The sequence below is a fragment of the Venturia canescens genome, chromosome 3, assembly GCF_019457755.1.
Source record: "Venturia canescens isolate UGA chromosome 3, ASM1945775v1, whole genome shotgun sequence".
NCBI lineage: Eukaryota > Metazoa > Arthropoda > Insecta > Hymenoptera > Ichneumonidae > Venturia > Venturia canescens.
In genome coordinates, this window is record NC_057423.1 from 25,113,066 (window position 1) to 25,135,477 (window position 22,412).

At 37.4% G+C, this 22,412-nt stretch overlaps 1 protein-coding gene across 1 annotated transcript; it reads left to right on the forward strand.

Moving 5' to 3' along the window:
* The first annotated feature begins 16,240 nt into the window (after positions 1-16,240).
* Positions 16,241-18,257, forward strand: LOC122407503 (uncharacterized). The gene is made up of 3 exons (XM_043413762.1): positions 16,241-16,474; positions 16,623-16,855; positions 16,929-18,257. Exons 1-3 carry the CDS (start codon positions 16,332-16,334, stop codon positions 18,110-18,112), a joined length of 1,560 nt encoding a protein of 519 aa, XP_043269697.1. The 5' UTR covers positions 16,241-16,331; the 3' UTR covers positions 18,113-18,257.
* The last annotated feature ends 4,155 nt before the right edge of the window (positions 18,258-22,412 follow it).

The window sequence follows — 22,412 nt, forward strand, 5'->3', positions numbered from 1 at the left end:
AAATTGTTTATTCAAATAAAAATCAGGGCTTCTCTAGAACTGATCGAGCACAAATATTCATGCAGAGAGAATTTAGAGAGTTATCTTCAAGTAATATTCCCTTAATTGCACTAATTGAATAAGAGTGGAAACGAATTGTCCTGTACTATACAAGGGATGTTATTGTGCATCGATAAATAAAAAACATTTTGCACATTAAATATGTTCAAGCTTCCAAAAATAACTCCCCAGTTGGTATTGGAATGACGGCAATTTTTACTTCTCACTTTATCCAGCGAACGAATTTCATTCGGTATAACTAACCTATACTATTATTAAGAACATTAAACTAATAATAAATCGCATGTCAATAAATTTTTAACCGGATTCTGCCGTACAATTTCGTTTTTTTATGATTGATTTTTATTTGAATGATGGGCCGGACAAGTACTTTTAACTCATATTTAAACATAATTTGTATCGATCCAATCGACGTCGAATATTGTGAATAATATCAGAAGCTCCTGAAAGTCTGAAAAGAATCGATTTTCTTATAAGTCTTTGCCACCATAGAGTAAGAAATGACTAGCTTGCATGTGATTTTTTTGGATTTAAAAGCTTCTTAGAACAATTCCATAATATTGAAATTTTAGTTACTCATAAATTACTTGTCCTTCGATTGATATCATAAATTTTAGTGCTGCATGTAACTCAAGTGGTAACTTTTTTCAATTCATTAGAAAATACTTGGCCTCGAATTGATATAATAAATTTTAATGCTGCACGTAAAATAGATGGAATTTTTTTCAATTGATTTAGCTGTTCGAATCAAATAAGAAGAATGAGGCATCGGTTTCCAAAATGATTTCAAGCGCGATTTTTCGGTTTTTTATTTTTTACTTGTTATTTGATTCTTTTGACACTTTAAAAAATAGATACAGATTAGTTTTTTTTACAGATAATGTTTTTTCAAGATTTGTGCAAATTTTTTCGAATTGTTCTGTATTTCTTTTTATAAAATCATTTTTTTGACAATTTAAAAAGAAAATATTTTTAAAGTTTTTTTTATGGATGGTTTTACATTTCAAAAGAAACAATTTCTGCAGCATTTCATTAGCACCATCAGATACACATTCAATGTGTTTATTAATAATATCACTTGCTCCCTGCATACGTTTGCACAGTGCACAAGATGAATCGCTTTGCTCTGCTTTGATCTTTCTCATATTCTCCTGAAAGTCGGCGATATCGCTGAAGAAATCGTAGATTCCTTGAGGTGGATCATTACCAAAATACTTTCGTACAGCATCATCATAATCGGCGAAGTATGGTTTTAAACAGCACAATTGCTTCAACTGATCTGGATTGAATTCCTCCATGACTGACCATCGGCTTACTGCGAAATTTGCTGAATTTCTTGCTTATATATCTTGCTACGTCTCTTTGTTTCTAGTTGCAACTCTATTCAATAAAGCCTCCTCTTTACAACGCACCAGGGATAGGTTCATGAGTGAATTTCATTCCCTTAACATTTTTTACAATTTTTTCGTAGAGGCGCTGGAGCATCAATGTGCTCTTCCATCGAAGATGTATTCCAATGATCATAACATCGACGGAATGATTGAATTTCTACGTCAGATTTGTAATAATGTGGTAAACGCTCCCACAAAATATCTGTAAAGTCACTGAAATATTTTTTGAACGTTGATGGTGATATAATCAAGAGTTCTTCAGCCGTCATTTCAGAAGGATTTCTTGTACAATAAATTGCATAAGTATTCACTGGCTGCTCCATGATCCAACATTTTTCACAGTCTCGACGTATTGGCCCCAGATCATCAATATGAGACCGCACCCATGGTGGATTGAAATGATCATGACAATATTGATACGACTGAACCTCACTATCACTCTGTAAATGTTCAGGTAATCGATCCCATAACGAAGGAATGAATCTGCTATAATATTTTATTAGCAGAACCTTAGGAATCGATTCGAGATCATTTTTAGTCAACGACGAAGGTGATTTCAATGGATCGATTGTATACGCACATCTATCCATCTTGAGATCAACTTGAAATGAACAACTAAGGGAAAATAAAATTTGCTGTGCTTAGTTCCAATCTTATATATCCTGCTACTTTGTTTATTCAACCAGCATTTTCTAGAAGCTTCAAAGGTCATCGAAGGTTTACTTCGCATTTGTAACCGGAGCTCCATTGAAAATTCCTGTCAACACATCTCGCAGCACGATTCTTTCATTTTCAAGCTGTCATCTCAATCATCAACGCTCGATTATTTTTCGAGCCAATTATTCTCGGAATCCCTTAAATCTACCCCCTCATCATCACCTACTACGTCGAACTCTTCATGACACCACATTTTTCAACGTCGTATCGGATTTCAATCATCGCCGCATATTTTTGTCGAACCAATTCCATCATCGCGTCAACCTTGGGCGAATTCCCAGAATCCCTCAATTTTTCCCTCCCCCACTATCCCTCGTCGAACCTTCGATGATGACGTCATCGTCTGAAAATGTCATCCTTCGAGAACATTCCGCCTGGGGAACGAGCGACCCTGATTACCCCGCAATATCCTGTGATGACGTCATCCTTCGAGAACATTCTGACCCGCATTACCCCCAGGAGAGTGACCCCGCAATAACATGACGTCATCATCGAACCTTCGAGAACATGACGTCATCGTCAAGGACACGCTGTAATTACGTCATCATCGAACCTTCGAGAACATGATGTCAAGGACGCGTTGACCCGCATTACCCCCGGGGAACGAGTGACCCGCATTACCCCCTGGATCCAGAACTCTCCTTGCTTATCTACTACAGTAATATTGCACGATAAGTTTGTATGGTGTGTAGTGTGCCATAAATTTAAGATAGCTCAAACTTCTGGTCAATAATTGCGCAATGTTTCAATACTATATCTACATGTTCAATAATATTGTGCAATCATATATATTGCGCAATATTATTGACCGTGTGTGTAGCAGGCCTAATAATGTAGGTCACATATACGAGTTCCCTTTGATAGCTATGTGGTAACGAACCGGCCGGGGTTTGACGTTACGAAGTGCGGGACAAATGTAACAAACGTTATTCGCATAGTTAGTGAATAATATAAATAAGGCAAATCAGTTTATCAAAAATAGGTCTGGAAGTTGTAAGAAAAAATGTTCGTCAACCTATAACGTCAAATATTTTCTTTTTCCGATCTAAAATATTATGGTTGATAATTAATAAAACAAGAACACACTCAACTGTTAGTGTATAATGTGAGAAATTCCAATCGAATAAATGTTTTCTAATTTATTTCTTGTGTCATCATTATTTCTGAATATTCCCATATTTTGCGTCCTATTGAGTTTGGCTCTGCTCTTTCCGATCCTTGTTTTGACTCCATCGGTTTGCAGCGGATCGATACATATTATTAATTGGTTGCCTAATATGTGTCCTATGATTTTCTACTATTTCTTCATGCTGATTGTGGTAACGTGATTCAGGAGGTTTTCAACTATGATCATCAATCGCATATTTTTTACATCAGATTCTCAAAACAGTTTCTGGTGTTGATATAAGTGTAGTTATTCTTTTTCCACCTGGTCTGTCGAGTAATAATTTTGAAACTTGTTCCAAAAAGTCTTTGGATGCTTTCTTTGCTGATAATATGAAAAGTTGAATCTTGGCAATGCGGTAGGCAAACACAAATTTTGACAACAATACTTATGAGATGATGTGTATTCCTATTCTGCAAACTGCAAATGTGGAATTATTGGTGAAAACATTGATTACGATAAGTGTACAGTTGCTCAGTTTTCGATGCGATTAAGTATAATGCCTGCCAACATCATGGAAACCTACAGAATTTCTGAATGTTATGTGCGCTATGTTATTTTAATGTAACATCATGACTTCTAACAACTTTTCACTATAATACTATAAATTTGGACCATTGAAATACAGCAAAAATCTGCAAACTATAAAATTTATATACTCTGCCATTCATGTTACTTTTCGACTCTCACTATAACATAAATATGAAGTGAAAAATTCATTACAAAAGTCTTCAGTTGCTCATTTATAGATGGATTTGAAATCGCTGTGCTCCAAGCTCATTGCGCAGATACATTGAATCGCAGCAGATACCTGCGAACTTTGAAATTTCTGTGGATAAGTATATGTGCTAAGTATCACCCCCTATCGTTGATTATGGTAATATGTAATGAAACTTGATTCAGCAAGTTTTAAAGTGTTTTTTTTTCAAATAGTATTGAAGTTTGTATTACTGCGGTATGGAGCGAAAACCTTCAAACTTTCATATTTTTGTGTCGCAGCATGTGTACCAATCATTTAAATTTTTTACTCCAACCGTAACATGTATATAATCTCAAAAATTCATCACAAACGTGTTACGTCCCAGGAGGGAGGATTAGTTGGGGGCGCACAGTCGCCGATTTAGAGAAGCAGAGTGTACGTTGAGTACCTCTGCCAGTGAGTCTTCTTTGGGACTTGTGCGAGGCCCGAGAACATATGCTATATTTTTCAGGTATACGTGACCTTTTATTGTGGTTGTGCCCGCGAATTGGAAGGATTTTCCAATTGTTGAGCGGTGTCGAAGGCTTGATGAAATAAATACACTCGATGATATTTTGTTTATTACAAAATATTCTGATGTGTTTATTGAGACACTTATGCACTTATTAACTTTACAAATTAAGAAATTAAACTGTTAAATAAAGAGTTAGCTATTATTCGGAGCTCTCTAAGATGAATTAGGATTTAGAGAGAGGAGAGTTCTCCGATGTTAATGTCTTTAATGTTCGATGCTAACTGACTAACAACTAAGATTCTTAGCCTAGTTAGAGTTCGAGAGGAGGATGTGTTTTTTGGGGGTAGGATGCTGTAGAGGGGGTTTGTTCTCTGTGGTTTTTTAGTTTGGATTGGGTAAAAAGTATCGTCTGATTTGATGATTGGATTTGAATATGGGGGAGACTTTTCCGGAGATATGATTGGAGGAAAAGTCGCTCGAGATTTCTTAGAATTAGGGAAAGTGTGTTGAGCGGAGTTCTGAGATGTGCACGTGTTGCACTTGAGATAAGAGCATCTGTTTTCGGGACTCGTGGGAAACGCGAGTTTCGGAACGCGTCTCTGGAATTTTGTGTGGATTTAGGAAATGCTGCATTGATAATAAATTCAAGGATAGGAAATCGGTCTTGGACTGTTTATTTCTGGTTTTCCGTGCTCGTCTTGTAGGATTATTTATGGCGCCGGAACGTCGGGGAGAGTCTAGGGCACGCGTTGTGAGTGTTTAAAGAATGGACAGTTGAGGAAAAAAATATGTGCGAGCGCCGAGTGTCTCGCAGGATGTATTTGTTATGGATGGTCTGGATACGCTCTGTGTTTATATATATTCTTAGATACGAACTATGTATCGACAAATGATGATAAAGGTTAGAAATATACTCGTGATAGCGTTTGAGTTGAAGAGAAAAAGTGAGGGGCGTTTAGCGTAATGCTAGGACGTAACACCTCCCTCCTTTAGATTGAGCGTCTCGCTCAATTAGATTAATCAAAATTTAATCGTGAGAGTTTATGGAGGATTGGTAATCATCGTTTGTCGATTTACACTGGAGTTAGATTTATTGAGCTAAATTCTTAAATCTTAAGATTACAATGTTGTTGTGACATTTATTTTATTGTCGTTTTACGTTCTTACTAATAGGCGTTTGAAGAATATTTGTTTGTTATTATTTATTTCCTATATGTAGTGATTAAGATATTCGTTGAGTTTCGACCAGTTGTTCTGGCTAATTTTCATTTGATGTGTTGTAAAATAACGAATTAAGGTATGTATTGTGTTACAATATATGTTACAATATCTTAATCAATAATTTTGAGGTATTGTTTATTATTACATAGATTTTGTGTCTTCAAGATTATTGTTAATTATTTTTATTGTTCTTATATGAAATGTATATATATATATATATATTCTAGTTTAACATTGGTATAATTTTCCTGAGTTTCAGAGTTCGATGGGGGTATTCGAGGTGGGGTTGCTTTTCGCTTCATTTCAGCGTAGGAGTGGGATGTGGGACTAAGGGTTTGTCTTTAGTGATGGTGGGGACTAGGGGTACGACTACGTTTTTTGGTGTCTTGACCAATAAGCGATGGCGATAGTTATATGTCTAAAGGTGGGTGTACTTGTTCGTGCTTATTTAGTGTGGTTCGAGTAATTTTCCCCATGATCCTGAAAAGCTTCCGATTTTATGAGTCTCGAGAAGTTTTAAATGATACTTAATGTGCTATTTTTGCTCTGTCACAATGAATGATTTTCCTCTTTTTGTTTTCGAGCTCGATTTCGATATCATTTTGTTCTGGGAAGGTGCGTGTTATTAGATAAGGACCTTTATAGTTGTCATCGAATTTTCCGATCTTTGGATTCTTTACTAAATAAATTTTTTCGCCGACATTAAATTTTACTTGATGGATATTTCTATCGTAATAGGTTTTCGATTTTTGTTTTGCGGCTTCTAAATTGTTTCGCGCTAATTTTCGTACTTCCTGTAATTGAGTCGCGAGGTTTTTCACGTGATCATCGAACGTGATGAAATCGTCCATTTGTGTGAATTGAGATGGAAGACGAGGTTCTTTGCCAAAGACTAGACGGTATGGCGAGAATTTTGTGCCTTCGTGTATGGTCGCGTTGTATGAAAGTGTTGCTGGCTTAAGCCATTTATGCCAGTCTTTTTTGTTGGTATAGTGCTTCAGGTAATCTGTGAGTACCTGATGGCTTCGTTCAAGGGACCCGTTTGACTGTGGGTGAAAGGCTGTAGTTTTGATTTGTTTAATTTTGAAGATTTTTGTTAACTGTTTCATGACGCGGCCAATAAACGCTGCTCCTTGATCTGTCAAAATTATTTTTGGACAAGTGAAAACACATATGAATTCTGTTACCAGTGCGTCTGCGATTTCGTTTGCTGTCGCGCTCATGAGCGGAATTGCGAAGGAGAATTTCGAGAGATTATCTTGAATGGTGAGGATAAAACGATGACCTAGGGTTGATACCGGTGTTATCGGTCCGACTATGTCCATTGCGATCTTATCGAATACGTCGATCGGGGTATCGGTAATGACCATAGGTTGTTTCGTTTTTATTCGAACCAATTTCCTCCTTTGACAACTTTCGCATTGCCTGACGTAGTCTTCTACTTGTTTTTTTTAGATTGTCCCAAAAATATCTTTGACGGATTCTATTATATGTCTTGGTGACGCCTTTGTGGCCTGCTACCGGGGAGTCGTGGCACTCTCTTATTATTTCTAATCTGTGCTCTTGAGGTGGAGTTGTAATCTCGTCTTTACATATTTTTATCTGGATTTTTGAATGTGCGAAAATTTCGCGTATGAGATTTTTTATTTTGATCCAAATTGAAAGGTCGAAATTATTTCTTTTTTGAGAAATTGCTGCTGAATTCAACTTTAATTCTTCCATCTTGATTCTGAGATTTTTTAATGATTTTGTGAAATTTTCTAGAGTGATGGGTGATGAATCGTTTTCTTGAATAACTAAGCCAAATGTCTTTTTATTTTTAGAGCCTGAAACTAGTACTTGACCTACTTCCAGTTTGTTGGAGGGGGATAAGGTGAGGAAGCCTAGTTCGATTAGTCTCTTGCCAATCTCGCTTGACACCGTACCATCTGCTGAGATGAAACATATATAGTTGTCTTTGACCATTTCTAAATTGTCATTTGTTTCGATAATGTTGACGGTGTCGATTTCTGTGCCGCTATCGTTCACGATATTTGGGGTGCCTCCCGCTGGAGGGGGAGTTTCACTCGGAGGTTGTGTGACGATATTTACGGTCGGTGTAAGGGGTTCGTGCCTCTGGGGGTTTGACGGTACTTCGTCCTCGTGCAATAATTCAAAATTGTTTTCATTGTGGAGGCTTAGCGGCCTTTCGTTTTCGGACGACGCTTCTTTGTCGTTTTCGTTTTCCGGGGATATGCAAATTTCGTCTTCGATGACTGTGTCATTTCGTTTAAGAACTTTATGAATTTTATCCGTGCGTTTTTGTTTTTTGTTTTTAGGAGGGTTTGCTGGAATGCTCGTCGTTGATACGACTGCAGGCATTATTCTTTGGGGTGGGCTAAGCCCGGTTTTGTTTGAATCTTGGATTTGTTTGGTGTAGTTTTTATATTCATGCGTGTGTTGTCCCGCTTGTGAGCAATATGTGCATTGCTTTGGTTTTCTTTCTCTTGACGATCTACGAGTCGGTAACAATGGTGGTTTTTTCATTCTTTGCTTCTTGAGGGGCTTGGGAATTTTCCACTGATCGTTGTGAACCGTATTTGCCATTACTACGGGGTCTTTACTGTCTTTTGGGGATTTAATGTGTGTTAAAATGGTATTTTCTTTATTTTCTATGGCGTTAGGCTTTTCGTTCGAGAGCGTTGTGCATATTAAATTTGTGTCAGGTACCGTTTTTTCGTTAGGGGCTTTTTCTTTCCCGTTTAGATCACTTGGTGTTTCCTGGCTGTTTTCGGGGTTCTGTGTATCGCATGTTTGAGACTGAGTTTCGCTCTTTTGGGTTTCCCTATCTGGATTACTCCCTGATTCGAGAGAGCTTGTGGTGCTGTGCGATTTTCTTTTCGTACGTTTACTAGGGGGCGGTGTGAATTCTGCCGTTTTTTGTGTACGTTTTTCTAAAGGTTTTTGTGGGATCTCAGTTATTCTTGGTGACATATGGTCACTGAGAATTGGAGGGGTTTGAGGAGTAAAGTACAGGGATTTTTCGTCGGATTCTGTGCTGGTTTCGGCCGAAGGTGTGTTTGGACAATGTGGTGATGTGACCTCCATTGATTCAGCAGGGTTAGAGTTTTCGGAGTGTATATTTTCGAGGGTTATGAAGGATTTGTCCTGTTCCTCAGAAATTTTCTGATCCGAGGATGGGCAAATCTCTTGATCTGTTGCAATTGAAGAGACCGCGTCGACTGTATTGTCTTCGCATTCTTCTGAAGAAGAGGGAGATCGATTTTTATGAGTGCTGTAGGATTTGTGTCGTTTATCGCGATCTTTCTTCTTCATTAGGATTTTCCTTTTACATCTATCGTATTCCGAATAGAGTTCTTGGTTTTCTGAATTGCTACTTTGAGATTTTTGTTTTTTGATTGAATTAAGAGACAAATTCGCGTCGCGTTTTGAGTTGGTTGATTTGGACGAATTTGTTTTTAGATTTTTTGATAAACTCGTGTGATGCTCTGAGTTTGAAGATTTAGACGAATTTATTTTTAAATTTTTTGATGAATTCGTATGATGCTCGGAATTTGAAGATTTAGACGAATTCTTTTTTCTTTGCAAACTTGTATGAGGGTTAGGGTTAATTGATTTAGACAAGTTTGCTTTTTGATTTTGCAACGAGTTCGTATGATGCTCTGTGCTACTAGATTTAGACGAACTTGTTTTTTCTTTTTGCTCTCGTAAATTCGTATGATGCTCGGAATTAAAAGATTTAGACGAATTTATTTCTTCGAGCTCTGGATTTAGGATGCTCCCATTATTGAGGCATATATCAGACGATTGATCAGATCGCTGATGATTTAGGATTTCGTTTGTTTCTTCGCCAACTTGATTAACGTACGTTTCTCTAGGAACTTCCGTATCCGTGTAATCAGTTAGTTCTGAAACAGGGTTTGATGTGGAGGGATCTTTTTGATCACCTTCCGAATTAGAGAAAGAAACTTTGGGTCTCTTTAAGTTTTTGTCTGAATTTGAAACAGACGAGTATGTTCTGGCGATACCTGGGTTCAAGCTTAATAGCTTTCCACCTGTAGGTGTCTGACTGATTCGCCATTTGAGTTTTATCGGGAGAGTTATTGGATTACGCGATAGTGCGTCAGCGTTTGTGTTTATTTTTCCCGGTTTGTATTCGATTTTATATTCGAACTCTTTTAATCTTTCTCTCCATCTCAGTACACGCGACGTCGGGTCACTCATTGAGTCGATCCAAGCAAGTGGTCGGTGATCCGTTAGAAGTAAGAATTCCCTGCCATAAAGGTAGGGTCTGAAGGTTTTTATTGCGAAGAGCACTGCGACCATTTCTTTTTCGGTGGTGGAGTAGTTCCGTTCCGCTTTGTTTAGGACCCTTGAGGCAGCAGCCACCATAGGGTCTTGACCGACTTTGCCTTGTGAAAGAATTGCACCAACCGCATAATTAGATGCGTCGGTTGTCACGATGAAGGGTTCGGAGAAATTTGGGTATTGAAGGATTGGAGCAGAGCACAGCTTATCGCGTAGCGTTTCGAATGCTAATTGATGTTCTGAATTCCAGTGGAATTCGACATTTTTGCTCGTTAGATCTGATAATGGTTTTGCTATTGCTGCGAAATTTTTTATGAAACGCCGGTAGTAACCTGCAAGTCCTAAAAACTCTTTAACGTTTTTTGGGGTTTTTGGTACGTTAAATTTTTGAACCGCTTCGATGTTTTTAGGGTCGGGCTTTACGCCATCAGCTGATATAAGGTGACCTAGATATCGTACTTCCGTTCTTAAAAATTCGCATTTATCGGTTTGGAGAGTAAGATTAGCATTTCGTAGACGTTCGGCCAATTTTTTGAATTTACTATTGTGTTCGTCTAAGGAACGAGCGTAGATGACTATGTCATCCAGGTATACGAACAGTTCATTGCCCTGAAGACCTTTAAGTACGAGGTCCATTAGGCGCTGAAAGGTTGCTGGTGCATTCTTTAGACCGAATGGCATTCTGTTAAACTCGTAGTGACCGTGGGGGGTTGTAAAAGCTGTTTTATGTTTATCTGCTGGATCCATCTGTATTTGGTGGAATCCAGATGCTAAATCGAAAATTGAAAAGTATTTTGCTCCGCCGAGTTGATCAAGGATATCGGTTATTAAGGGTAAAGGATAAGCGTCTCCTATCGTGACTTCATTGAGTTTTCTAAAATCGATCACAAGTCTCCATCTTTTATTTCCTTTTGAGTCTGCTTTTTTCGGAACTATCCACACCGGTGAATTGTACGGAGATTTAGATGGTTCGATTATATTGAGTTCTAATAAATCGTTAATTTGTTTTTCGATCTCTGGTCTTTGAAAGGGTGGATGTCGGTATTGTCTCGTGTTGACAGGTCTGTCGTTCACTGTTAAGATTCGATGCTTGCATTCGCTAGTTGGTTTCAGAGGGTCGCCCGGTAAATGAAAGAGGTCTGCGTTTTCTGCAACGAGTGCATTTACCGCGTCTCGCTCTTCGACATTGAGGTGGTCGAGGCGCAAAAGGTTTATCACGTTTTCTACACGATTTTCTCGCGTCCGAGAAGGGATACTATGTATTTTAGCTTTGCCAATTGCGGAATCTTCGTTCTGTTCCTCGTTTTCATCCGTACTCATATCAAAAGGATAGAGGGATATAACGGGAACGTCCACTTTAACGTCTTTGTCAAGGGTATTGATAGCGTAAAGGTAAGCTTTGCCGTCGGTGTTTTTCACCAATGCTTCGCCTGCGTAAACGCCTTCTGGAAATCTTATGCGGGGTACGTAGCCTGTCTCTAGAGTATTTCCCACTCGAACAAACATGACCATTTTCTGTCTGGCCCGCAGAAGAAATGATTCGGTGTTTGTAAATGGTACTTTTACATCATTGATTTGCACGCACCTCTCCATCCAGTCAATTTTACCGTTGCTATTACCGAGGGTCTCATGACCAAGTATTGCATCAAATTCTACAGGAAAATCGTCGCCTACAACGTGAAACATTTCCGGTTTTCCATGAATAGCGATGTTAATTTGACCGAGAGTTTTAGGTCTATCGGAACTTGAGATTCCGTATAGTTCGTAAATGATTGATTCGTTTATTGTATTTTTATCTGCGATATTTTGAATTTTGATTAGATTTAATTGCGATCCCGAGTCAGCGAGGAATAGGGTTTGTTCTTTGATTAAGTCCCGTGACTCTAATACGATGGTTGGCGCGTTATAGTTATGAGAAGACGCGCTGAGATTGCAATTAGCCCGAAGGATATTTCGTTTTATTTCTTCGGGTCTTTCGGATTTTGGTGCCTCTACTGATTCTGTCCCGTCGAGGCACCTGGCCGAGGGGTCGTTGACTCGTTTCCCGGCTGGTTACCTGCATTCGCCGCAGCCTTTTTGCCGTTATTGTACGCTCTCCTACGACAGTCGTTTATTACGTGTCCCGGTTTTTTGCAATAGTTGCAAGATACACTACTTTTGTTTTCAGTCGTTTGTTGTTGCTGTAATTGTTGAGGTTTTTGTTGTTGTTCTTGTTGTTTGTTTTGTTTTGCAAGAGCGTAACAGTCGTCCGTAACGTGATTTGTTTTCTTGCAAAATTTACAAAGTTTACCGGTCGTGTTTGCGTTTTGCATTGATTTATTATTTGAGTTTTTGTTATCTTGCGAACTAATAGGGAGGCAGGTTGATTGATTTTTGTTATTTCTTTCAATTGGTCCTACTAGTTTTTCGATTTCGATTGTCTGTTGATAAATACTTTCGAGGGTAGCGAAGACTGTGATAGGTATGTGAGCGCTGTAAGCTGGGTTTACGCCTCTACGGAATTGATTTATTGCCATGTCTCGAGCGTAATTTTTTGCTCCTTCCGGGTCTTGCAACTTTGACAAGCCGATGGCCTGTTGAGTTTGAGTAAGATGCAAGTTGATTCGACTATAGAAAGCGAGCAATGTTTCTTTATCTTTTTGTTCGAAAGTGTTTAATTCCTCGAGCCACGCGAACAAGGGTTTCGATGTAATGAATCTACTTCTCAAAATGTTGATGAGGTCATCGATTGTTGAAATTGTAAAACTTTCTAGACTTTCGCATGCAACGCCTTTGCATTTACTTCTCAGTAATGCGACTACTGGTCTTTCGCCAATCGCTTGAGTGTATTCTCTTGCGGATTCACAATAATTAATAAAAGTATTGAGGGAACATGTTTTTGTTGTACCATCGAACTCTGGTACATACCTAGTGAAATCTTTATAATTCGCATGTATGGGGTATGGTGTGTTTTCTGGTGCTCGATTAGCATTGACATGTTGGGGAGCTTGACGTTGAATATTATCTGCAATATATCTACTGAGTACATCTATATCTACATTAACTTGTAGAGGGTTGGGATTTGGTCCAAATTCATTCTGTGGATTCGGCTGACCTGCGTTATCTTGATTTGGCGGTCCGCCCTGTCCGTAGACGTTCATGGGGTTTTGGTCTTCGTTGGACATTGTGAGTTTTATGACTTACGTTACGAAGATCTTGTAGTCGGGTGACGCGTGCCGATGAACCTGTTGTTGAGTTGTGGTGATGATCCTGCTAGTGGTCTACCGCTGCTGGTGTTTTTGACCTGCTCTTCGATGATGCCGATGATTTATGGCTCTGTCCCTCCGATGGCTTGGAGTACTCGTACGTGTTGGAGGAGATTTCTGGAGTTCGTTGATACTTGTTGATGTTTATTTTCGATGTTGTCCTTCGGTGTGAATTCCGTTGACACCAATTTTAAATATAAAATTAAAAGTGGTGGGTTTTTGTTGGTGTTTTCCGATGCCACCAATTTGGAGATAAAATTGAAGAATTGGTGTTTGCTGATTTTTGTTGTTTTCCGTTGCCACCAGTTTTGAAGATAAAATTAAAAATGGTGTGTGTTGATTTCCTTGTTGGTTTCCGCTGCCACCAGTTTTTAATATAAAATTAAAAAATGGTGTTTTTTGTTTTTTTTTTCTTTTTGGTTTCCGCTGCCACCAGTTTTTAATATAAAATTAAAAAATGGTGTTTTTTGTTTTTTTTTTTTTTTGGTTTCCGCTGCCACCAGTTTTTAATATAGTAATATGTTACGTCCCAGGAGGGAGGATTAGTTGGGGGCGCACAGTCGCCGATTTAGAGAAGCAGAGTGTACGTTGAGTACCTCTGCCAGTGAGTCTTCTTTGGGACTTGTGCGAGGCCCGAGAACATATGCTATATTTTTCAGGTATACGTGACCTTTTATTGTGGTTGTGCCCGCGAATTGGAAGGATTTTCCAATTGTTGAGCGGTGTCGAAGGCTTGATGAAATAAATACACTCGATGATATTTTGTTTATTACAAAATATTCTGATGTGTTTATTGAGACACTTATGCACTTATTAACTTTACAAATTAAGAAATTAAACTGTTAAATAAAGAGTTAGCTATTATTCGGAGCTCTCTAAGATGAATTAGGATTTAGAGAGAGGAGAGTTCTCCGATGTTAATGTCTTTAATGTTCGATGCTAACTGACTAACAACTAAGATTCTTAGCCTAGTTAGAGTTCGAGAGGAGGATGTGTTTTTTGGGGGTAGGATGCTGTAGAGGGGGTTTGTTCTCTGTGGTTTTTTAGTTTGGATTGGGTAAAAAGTATCGTCTGATTTGATGATTGGATTTGAATATGGGGGAGACTTTTCCGGAGATATGATTGGAGGAAAAGTCGCTCGAGATTTCTTAGAATTAGGGAAAGTGTGTTGAGCGGAGTTCTGAGATGTGCACGTGTTGCACTTGAGATAAGAGCATCTGTTTTCGGGACTCGTGGGAAACGCGAGTTTCGGAACGCGTCTCTGGAATTTTGTGTGGATTTAGGAAATGCTGCATTGATAATAAATTCAAGGATAGGAAATCGGTCTTGGACTGTTTATTTCTGGTTTTCCGTGCTCGTCTTGTAGGATTATTTATGGCGCCGGAACGTCGGGGAGAGTCTAGGGCACGCATTGTGAGTGTTTAAAGAATGGACAGTTGAGGAAAAAAATATGTGCGAGCGCCGAGTGTCTCGCAGGATGTATTTGTTATGGATGGTCTGGATACGCTCTGTGTTTATATATATTCTTAGATACGAACTATGTATCGACAAATGATGATAAAGGTTAGAAATATACTCGTGATAGCGTTTGAGTTGAAGAGAAAAAGTGAGGGGCGTTTAGCGTAATGCTAGGACGTAACAAACGTATTCAGCTTTTCTAAATATCTAAATTTTCCTTTTTCTATTCTATTGTGAGTTTTTAAATTCCTAAATTCATTTCTAAATTCTCCTGAAATTGCTTTTCTCCAAAACCAATGCAGGTACCTTAAACGTCTATGAATTCCGTTGCTCTGTTGAAATAAGTACGTTCAGTTTTTTTGTTTCATTGAGTTCTCACATGATAAATGTTTCCGCGTGCCTTTTTTCTGCAACTATCAAACTGAAAATAATTGGATCTCAGCAGCCACTTGCAAACTTTGGAAATATATTTCATCGGGGCACGTTTTGTATGACACGAAAATGCAATTCAGAATGCAAAAATGATTCAGAATGCAAAAACGACATTCAAAAATGGCCAATTCTGTTGGATTTGTTGTGTCTTTAAGGATATATTGTACAGGCGATACAATGTTGCCATGCTAAACCATGCTAAAAACATAAAAAAATTCAAAATGATCAGAATTTTCTAAAATTTGGTGAACATATTCTTTAGTGCCAAATTTGATAATACAAATTTTTTAAGATTTTTCTTCTGTACAGTTATCGAGTAATTGATCACTAAAGTTCACGTGTATAAGCATAGCGTTTCCATATATATAGGTATACATTCCGGGCATAAGAAATCTGCTTTAATGCGTAATTACTCGATAACTAAACAGAAGAAAATTTTGAAAAAATTTGTGTTTTCGCACTTGATGTTGAAGAACATTATCATCAAATTTAATCAATTTCTAATTATTTCGACTTTTGTATCATTCACCCTTAATTTGATCTATCTTTCCTCTTTTCCTTTCTTTTTTCTAACGTTATAAGCCGAAAATCATATCTCGGCCCACAACACGCATTGCTCCATGCTCTTGAGTTCCCCATGGACAAAACATATTAGAAAACAAGGGGAAAAATCACCAAAGTCCAAGAACAGACCTGTGACGAAATATTTTCGGTACAGATTTAACGAAAAATAGGTCTTTTTTCGTGCAAACCAAAGTTACAAGCTGAAAAGCGTATTACGGCCTACAACCCGCTTTCCACCGTGCTCTTGCGTTCCCAATAAGCATAACATATTAGAGTACTAGGAAAAAAATCCCCAAAGTCCAAGAACGGACATGTGACGAAATATTTCCAGAACAATTTTGACGAAAAATAGGTCTTTTTTCGTGAAAACCAACCTTGTAATCCGAAAATCATGAATAATTCATAGAATTTTAAACTAAAATGATATACGCTAGGCAAGTATCTCTTGTGGCGCCGCCAGTTGGTGTCAAAGAACAACTCTAGGGTGACGAATGGCTTCCATACCACATGTCAACTTGTGTCGAGTGCTTACTGAAAATTCTTTAAATGATGAAAAATGTCATCAAATCGCAATTGTTGTGTCGTGGGATGTAATAGTACTGAAAAAAAAAGTGATGGTGTACATTTTTATACTTTTCCTAATCGACCATGGGAATTGGAACGAAGGAAATATTGGATAAGTGTTGTCCGTCGTAACACGTAAGTGTCGTTCTCTTATTTTGATATGCAACTAATGTTTTTTCCGAAAAGAATATGAAAATACATCATTTCAAATAAAACAGAAATAATTTGAATGAAATCCTTGTTAATAGCTGATGTGTCACAATTAATCTTATATTTGTTCCAGTTCAGACGGTAAGCCATGGAAGCCAAGTAAAAATTCAAGAATTTGCAGTCTACATTTTTGCGGAGGTGAAAAGTCTAACAATCCTGCAAATGATGCATACAATCCAACAATCTTCCCGTCCGTCTACAAAACGAGAAAATATTCAAATTCAAAAAGAGCGGAGAGATTAACAGCGAGAAGAAAGAGATTGCAGGAAGTCACTGCTGGTTTCACACCGCTTAATAATTTTTCTTGTAAGTTTAATTTACAATATTGGCCAAAAAAAGACTAATTGAAAAAATAATTCAGATGTATTATTTCATGAAGGGACAAACGAGGCAGGAATCTCCACTGAAACCATGGACTCAATGGATGATTATACGAATGGAGGAAATAATTTTGAACATGTGGCTACCCAAACCGAACCAATTTTTTTCAATGATTCACCGATACCTAGTGATGGCCCATCAACATTATTTTGCTGGCAAAATTCAGTAACTAATGAAGCTTCCACACAAACATCTATCGTCTTGACAAATAAGTGCCAAGTCAAAGTGTCGATACCACTACCAAAAAAAACTAAAAATGTTTGCATTGGCCCAGACTATCCATTAAAAATGGGATTTGCTGGATTTGAGGACATAAAAGATGACACAACGATGAAGCAACTGGGAGGAATATCCTTATCTTTTTTTCACGTGTTACTGGCATTTATTCAACCGCAAGAAAAGGGACAGCCAGCTTTTTACAGAATTTTGAACGGAAAGAATAGACTGCTATTGTTCTTAATGAAGATGAAACTTGGATTAAGCTTTGGAGCAATCGGATGCATTTTTAAGGTTTCAAAAACAACTGCTTCAAATATATTTTATGAAGTTCTTGAAACTCTTTATGAAAAGACGAAAACTTGGATATTTTGGCCTTCGAGGGAAGCAATAAAAGAAATCATGCCTTCAGCATTCAAGGATCATCCTAATTGTCGTGCAATAATAGATTGCACTGAACTTCCGTGCGACACACCACCAACTGTTGAACAACGAATCCATATGTACTCGAGATATAAGGGCGGCTTCACGGTCAAGTTCTTAATTGCTATTTCTCCTTCAGGTATGATCACCTTCATTTCTAAAGGATATGGTGGTCGCTCTACTGATGGATTTATTACCAATGATTCCGGATTCATAAGCCTGGTGGAACCTGGTGATGAAATTATGGCGGACAAAGGATTTCCTCAAATAAGAACTGTACTTCTCGAACGTCAGTGTGTACTCGTAATGCCTCCGTTTGCTATGAATCCTCAATTTACAGTGGAAGAAATTTCTCAGGGTTATTCGATAGCATCAGTTCGAATTCATGTAGAGAGGGCTATTCAACGGGTAAAAATTTTTTGCATTTTACGTCACATTTCTATTGAATTGTTAGAATACATAGATAAAATCATGTACATCGCCTGCGTTCTGGCAAATAACAAAGAACCAATCATTCGGTTGGAGGCTCCGGACTCTGAATAAAACTTCAACAGAAAACAAGAATTTTTAAATATATTTATTTTGATAAAACTTTACAGCATAAAAACTTGAAAGAATTAATAACGAATTATAAACTTTTGTATTCATAAAATCTTCCATAGTTATTAATAAAAACACTGGTATATAACTCTTCTTTTTACACTTGTTTTTATCCCATACATTCGGTTTCTTCTTCCATTCTCGTTTCAAATGATTGAATGAAGTACGAGAAATAAAATTTCTCTATCTTTGGAATAAGAGTACTTAAAAACTCTTCATTTCGTGCAATTTGTAGATAAACAAATTGCAATTCAGAATAAACAAAAAAATGACAAATTTTCACAGCAACCACGTACATTGATACTTGGACTTGAGTATAGTACTTGTGACTAGTCAGCAGTTCAAGTTTATCGTTCTCATTCCATTTTAAAAACCCAACAAAACTCTTGCGATTGAGGACATCGATTATTGGTGTGTCTTTACAGGAGTAAGGACATTTTATTTCCACTAATTCGAAATCGGTTCCGTTAAAAATGAATCCATCCGGACTGCAAGCAAGGAATGGTTGGTTAAGTGAGATTACTAAACCTGATTCATAGACCTTATGCTGAATCAATTTTGAAAAGAAGTCCCTTGCATGAGGTTCTAATTCTAGACCGTAACGCATGGCTTGATTCGTTATTTTTTTGTTCGAATTTTTTATGAATCGTGAAGCGAGAGATTCATAGTCTTTGCGTCTTGTTTTGATATGATGGACGTTCTCACTACAGGTTATTCTCACCCGTCGTTTCTCAAACCAAATTGCTGTTTGAGATTGATTTAAAGAATCAAAACAGATGTCGATCCATTGCTGCTCATTCACTTTGATTTTTGATTCAAAAAATGAAGAAGAATTTTCAGGGCATGTAATTTTTGTTAATTGTCGAGTACCGTCTTGAAGTGTTCTGTATTCGCAATAGTTATAAATATTGAAGACACTTTCTTTTTGCAGCTGGAGTAATTTCGAAAACAATTCACGACAAGATGCTTCTTTTCTTCGCTTAGAGTGTTCTCTTTCTTCTTTCTCCTGAATACAAGTTTCTTCAGCTTTCAGCATAGCAATCATTGCACAATTTTCTTGTCTATGAGCATCTGATACATTCTCAACATTTTCATATGTGTAAAATGTCTTATCTGTAATATTTCCTTTCTTAGAAGGGAACAGAGTTTCAATTGTACATCCTTTGGCATATTTACGAAGCTGCTGCTCCGGCGGACGATTCCAGATCATCGGTTCATCTGTTTGCGATGTTGTGTGCTCTTCATTAGCGAAAACACACAGTGCCGCAGCATGTTTGCAAAAGAGTACGCCTGCCTTGCACGTACAGTGTGCACTTAGTACAGTGCGTCCATTTTCTTGATCTATCTGTAAAATTATGCATTTTATTGTTTATCATCCGAATTTTCAAAAATTGCCTTTTATTGACTTACCTTTACGCTTGGAGAATAGATGTTTTCTTTTTTCAAAGTGCTTCGAGCACCCGGCGTTTCCCTTAACACCGAACCACTAATAATTCGATCATTGCCATTAATTATTTCTTTTACATCACTCACGTGAAAACTTTTTACTAATTTTGCACCTTTTGAAATGCTTTTGGGACGAAAAATGCTTAAATCTACTGGCTGGAATCCGTTTGTTATGACATGAGACATTGCGCGCGCGTTCTGCTATCCGCCAAAAGTTGCGCATGAATGCCATAGGGCGGCGTACCAATCGACTCAGAGTGATACTTGCCTAGCGTATAGTCATCTGAACATAAATAAGGAACTTTTAAGAAAAAAGACTTGATATCAAACCATAAACTACCTCTAGGAAAAAAAAGATTGGGACAAGTACATTGATGATCCCTTGTTTGCTGATAATTATATCAAGAGACTCGGCAGAGTCTCGGGACAAGTACATTGACAGCCCTGTCGTCTGCTGGCCCGAGGCTCTCGCCGAGACTTTATATTATCTCTGAATATAAAACGATTCGCGGTGGTGGGGCCCGGGTAAAATCGACATGTCATTTTCTTGAATTGCGAAGCTCAGGAGTTATGTCGCAATTTGAAAATTGAACTTTCAGCTAATTATGAAATTCTCTTTCGGTTGCGCCCAAAATCAGCATGATCGGTGGCGTAATTGCTGAGAAAAAACTTTGCACGGGCTTAAGATTATGCAAAAAGTACCAACACATTTACGCAGCTGACGTATCCGTATATGGGTTCAGACCGATCCATACAACGGCTTCTTGATGCCCATCATAACCAATCACCGGTGAGAATCTATTCGTCTCGACCAATCGCCGATGAGAAAGTTTCTGATAGTCCTCAATGTTTTCTTGTATACCGTCTGTTATCGTCTGTTATGTTATTATAAAGTGATTGCGATCGTAGCCCCGTCGCCCCGTGGATCAACGGTGCAAGATTTGCAAATTTCGTTTAAATAAATAAAATATTATTGGAAATAGCAGTGGATATAATCAATTTTATTTTTTTCATAAAAGAAGTTTCAATAAGTTTCGAGCCCAATTCACGACAATAATATCTATAGTAAATAAAACCTCAAAAGTGGATTAATTGATCTCATACAGTGTACTGAGAGTGAATAAAATGTTGAGAAGTGAAAACGTGAATAATGTGTGTCGTGAAAATTAAGAATTATCTGTTCTACTTCGAAATCGTAATATATACATAGATAGCAAATTTGCGAGATTTCGCGTCATGTTGACGTTTGAGGTTATGACCGCCGGAGTGCTGTAGAAAAATAAAAGTGGTTATTGAAAAGTGGAAGGAATCGATATTATTAATGACGTGACTAATTAGTGTTGAATAATAATAATAATAACAATGAGAAAAAAAACGTTCGTTCATTATAACCTCTAAAACGTTCTTTCCAAACAGAAATTCTATGTTGTGTAATTACATTAAAGAGGTGGATGGTTGTGTGTAAACGAATTCAAATAAATTTCAAAAAACTTTGGTCAAGTAATTCAATGTATTGTTGTCATAATTTCTTTCATTTAGTTTGGCTGTGTTCACCGGTCCCTTTTTTCCACCTCCTTAGCTTACAGTGTATATTGTCATACCAATTTCTATTTGTTCTCGAGACAATACGAGAGATATTCGTATTTCTATTTTTTTATATTAATTTCAACAAGATAATTTGAAATATTTATAACAAAAAGCCTTCATGATTGCTTGTTCATACACCCAAGTTTTGAAAAATCTTTGGGCCATGTAAATGCATAGATATATTCACTTAAGTTGTTACATGATAAATTTGGAAATTTATTTCAATAAGTCATTGGGTGCTTAATTTTCATGATATCAAAATTTGTATCTTCGAAATGCAATGAACACCTCTAAAGTTCGACAAAGTGATGAAGCGACATGTATATTGAATATTTCCAGACCATGTGTGCGATTGGCATTGTGGGTTGAAAAATTCATGTCTGTAAGTCTACACCTGATCATTTTTGGATGTGATCAAATATTTTGTCTGCGGATAACCATGGAGACATACAAAATTACAGCATTTTGCTTGCTTTAACATGCATCGTATCTGTCACTTTTTTTTTGAATGTGTCATAATAAGTTTCAAAAATGTGGTTCACGTAATTTTGAAGTGTTTTTCCCTATAGCACCAAAGTCTGTATAACTGGTACGTAGCAAGTACCTATGAACTTTGATCTTTCTGTGAAATAGCAGGTATGCCAATCTTTTAACTTTTTGGTTCCGACTGGAATATATTAACGAAGATATTCATTACTAAAGTCTTCACCTACTTATTTCTGAATAGATCTGAAATTACTGTCTTCAGAAACTAATGCACAGATACATGAAACAATTTTGATTTCTGTTCTCTTTCAATTGCGCTGTCTTTTTTCTTTTTAACTATGGCTCTGCTCTTTCCGATCCTTGCTTTGACTCCATCGGTTTGCAGCGGATCGATGCATATTATTAATTGGTTGCCTAATTGTCTACTATTTCTTCATGCTGATTGTGGTAACGTGATTCAAGAGGTTTCCAATTATGATCATCAATCGCACATTTTGTACAACAGATTGTCAAAACAGTTTCTGGTCTTGATATAAGTGTAGTTATTCTTTTTCCACCTGGTCTGTCGAGTAATAAATTTTGAAACTTGTTCCAAAAAGTCTTTGGATGCTTTTTTTGCTGATAATATGAAAAGTTGAATCTTCGGAATGCGGTAGGCAAACACAAATATTGACAACAATACTTATGAAATGACTTGTATGTTGAGTATTCCTATTCTGCAAAC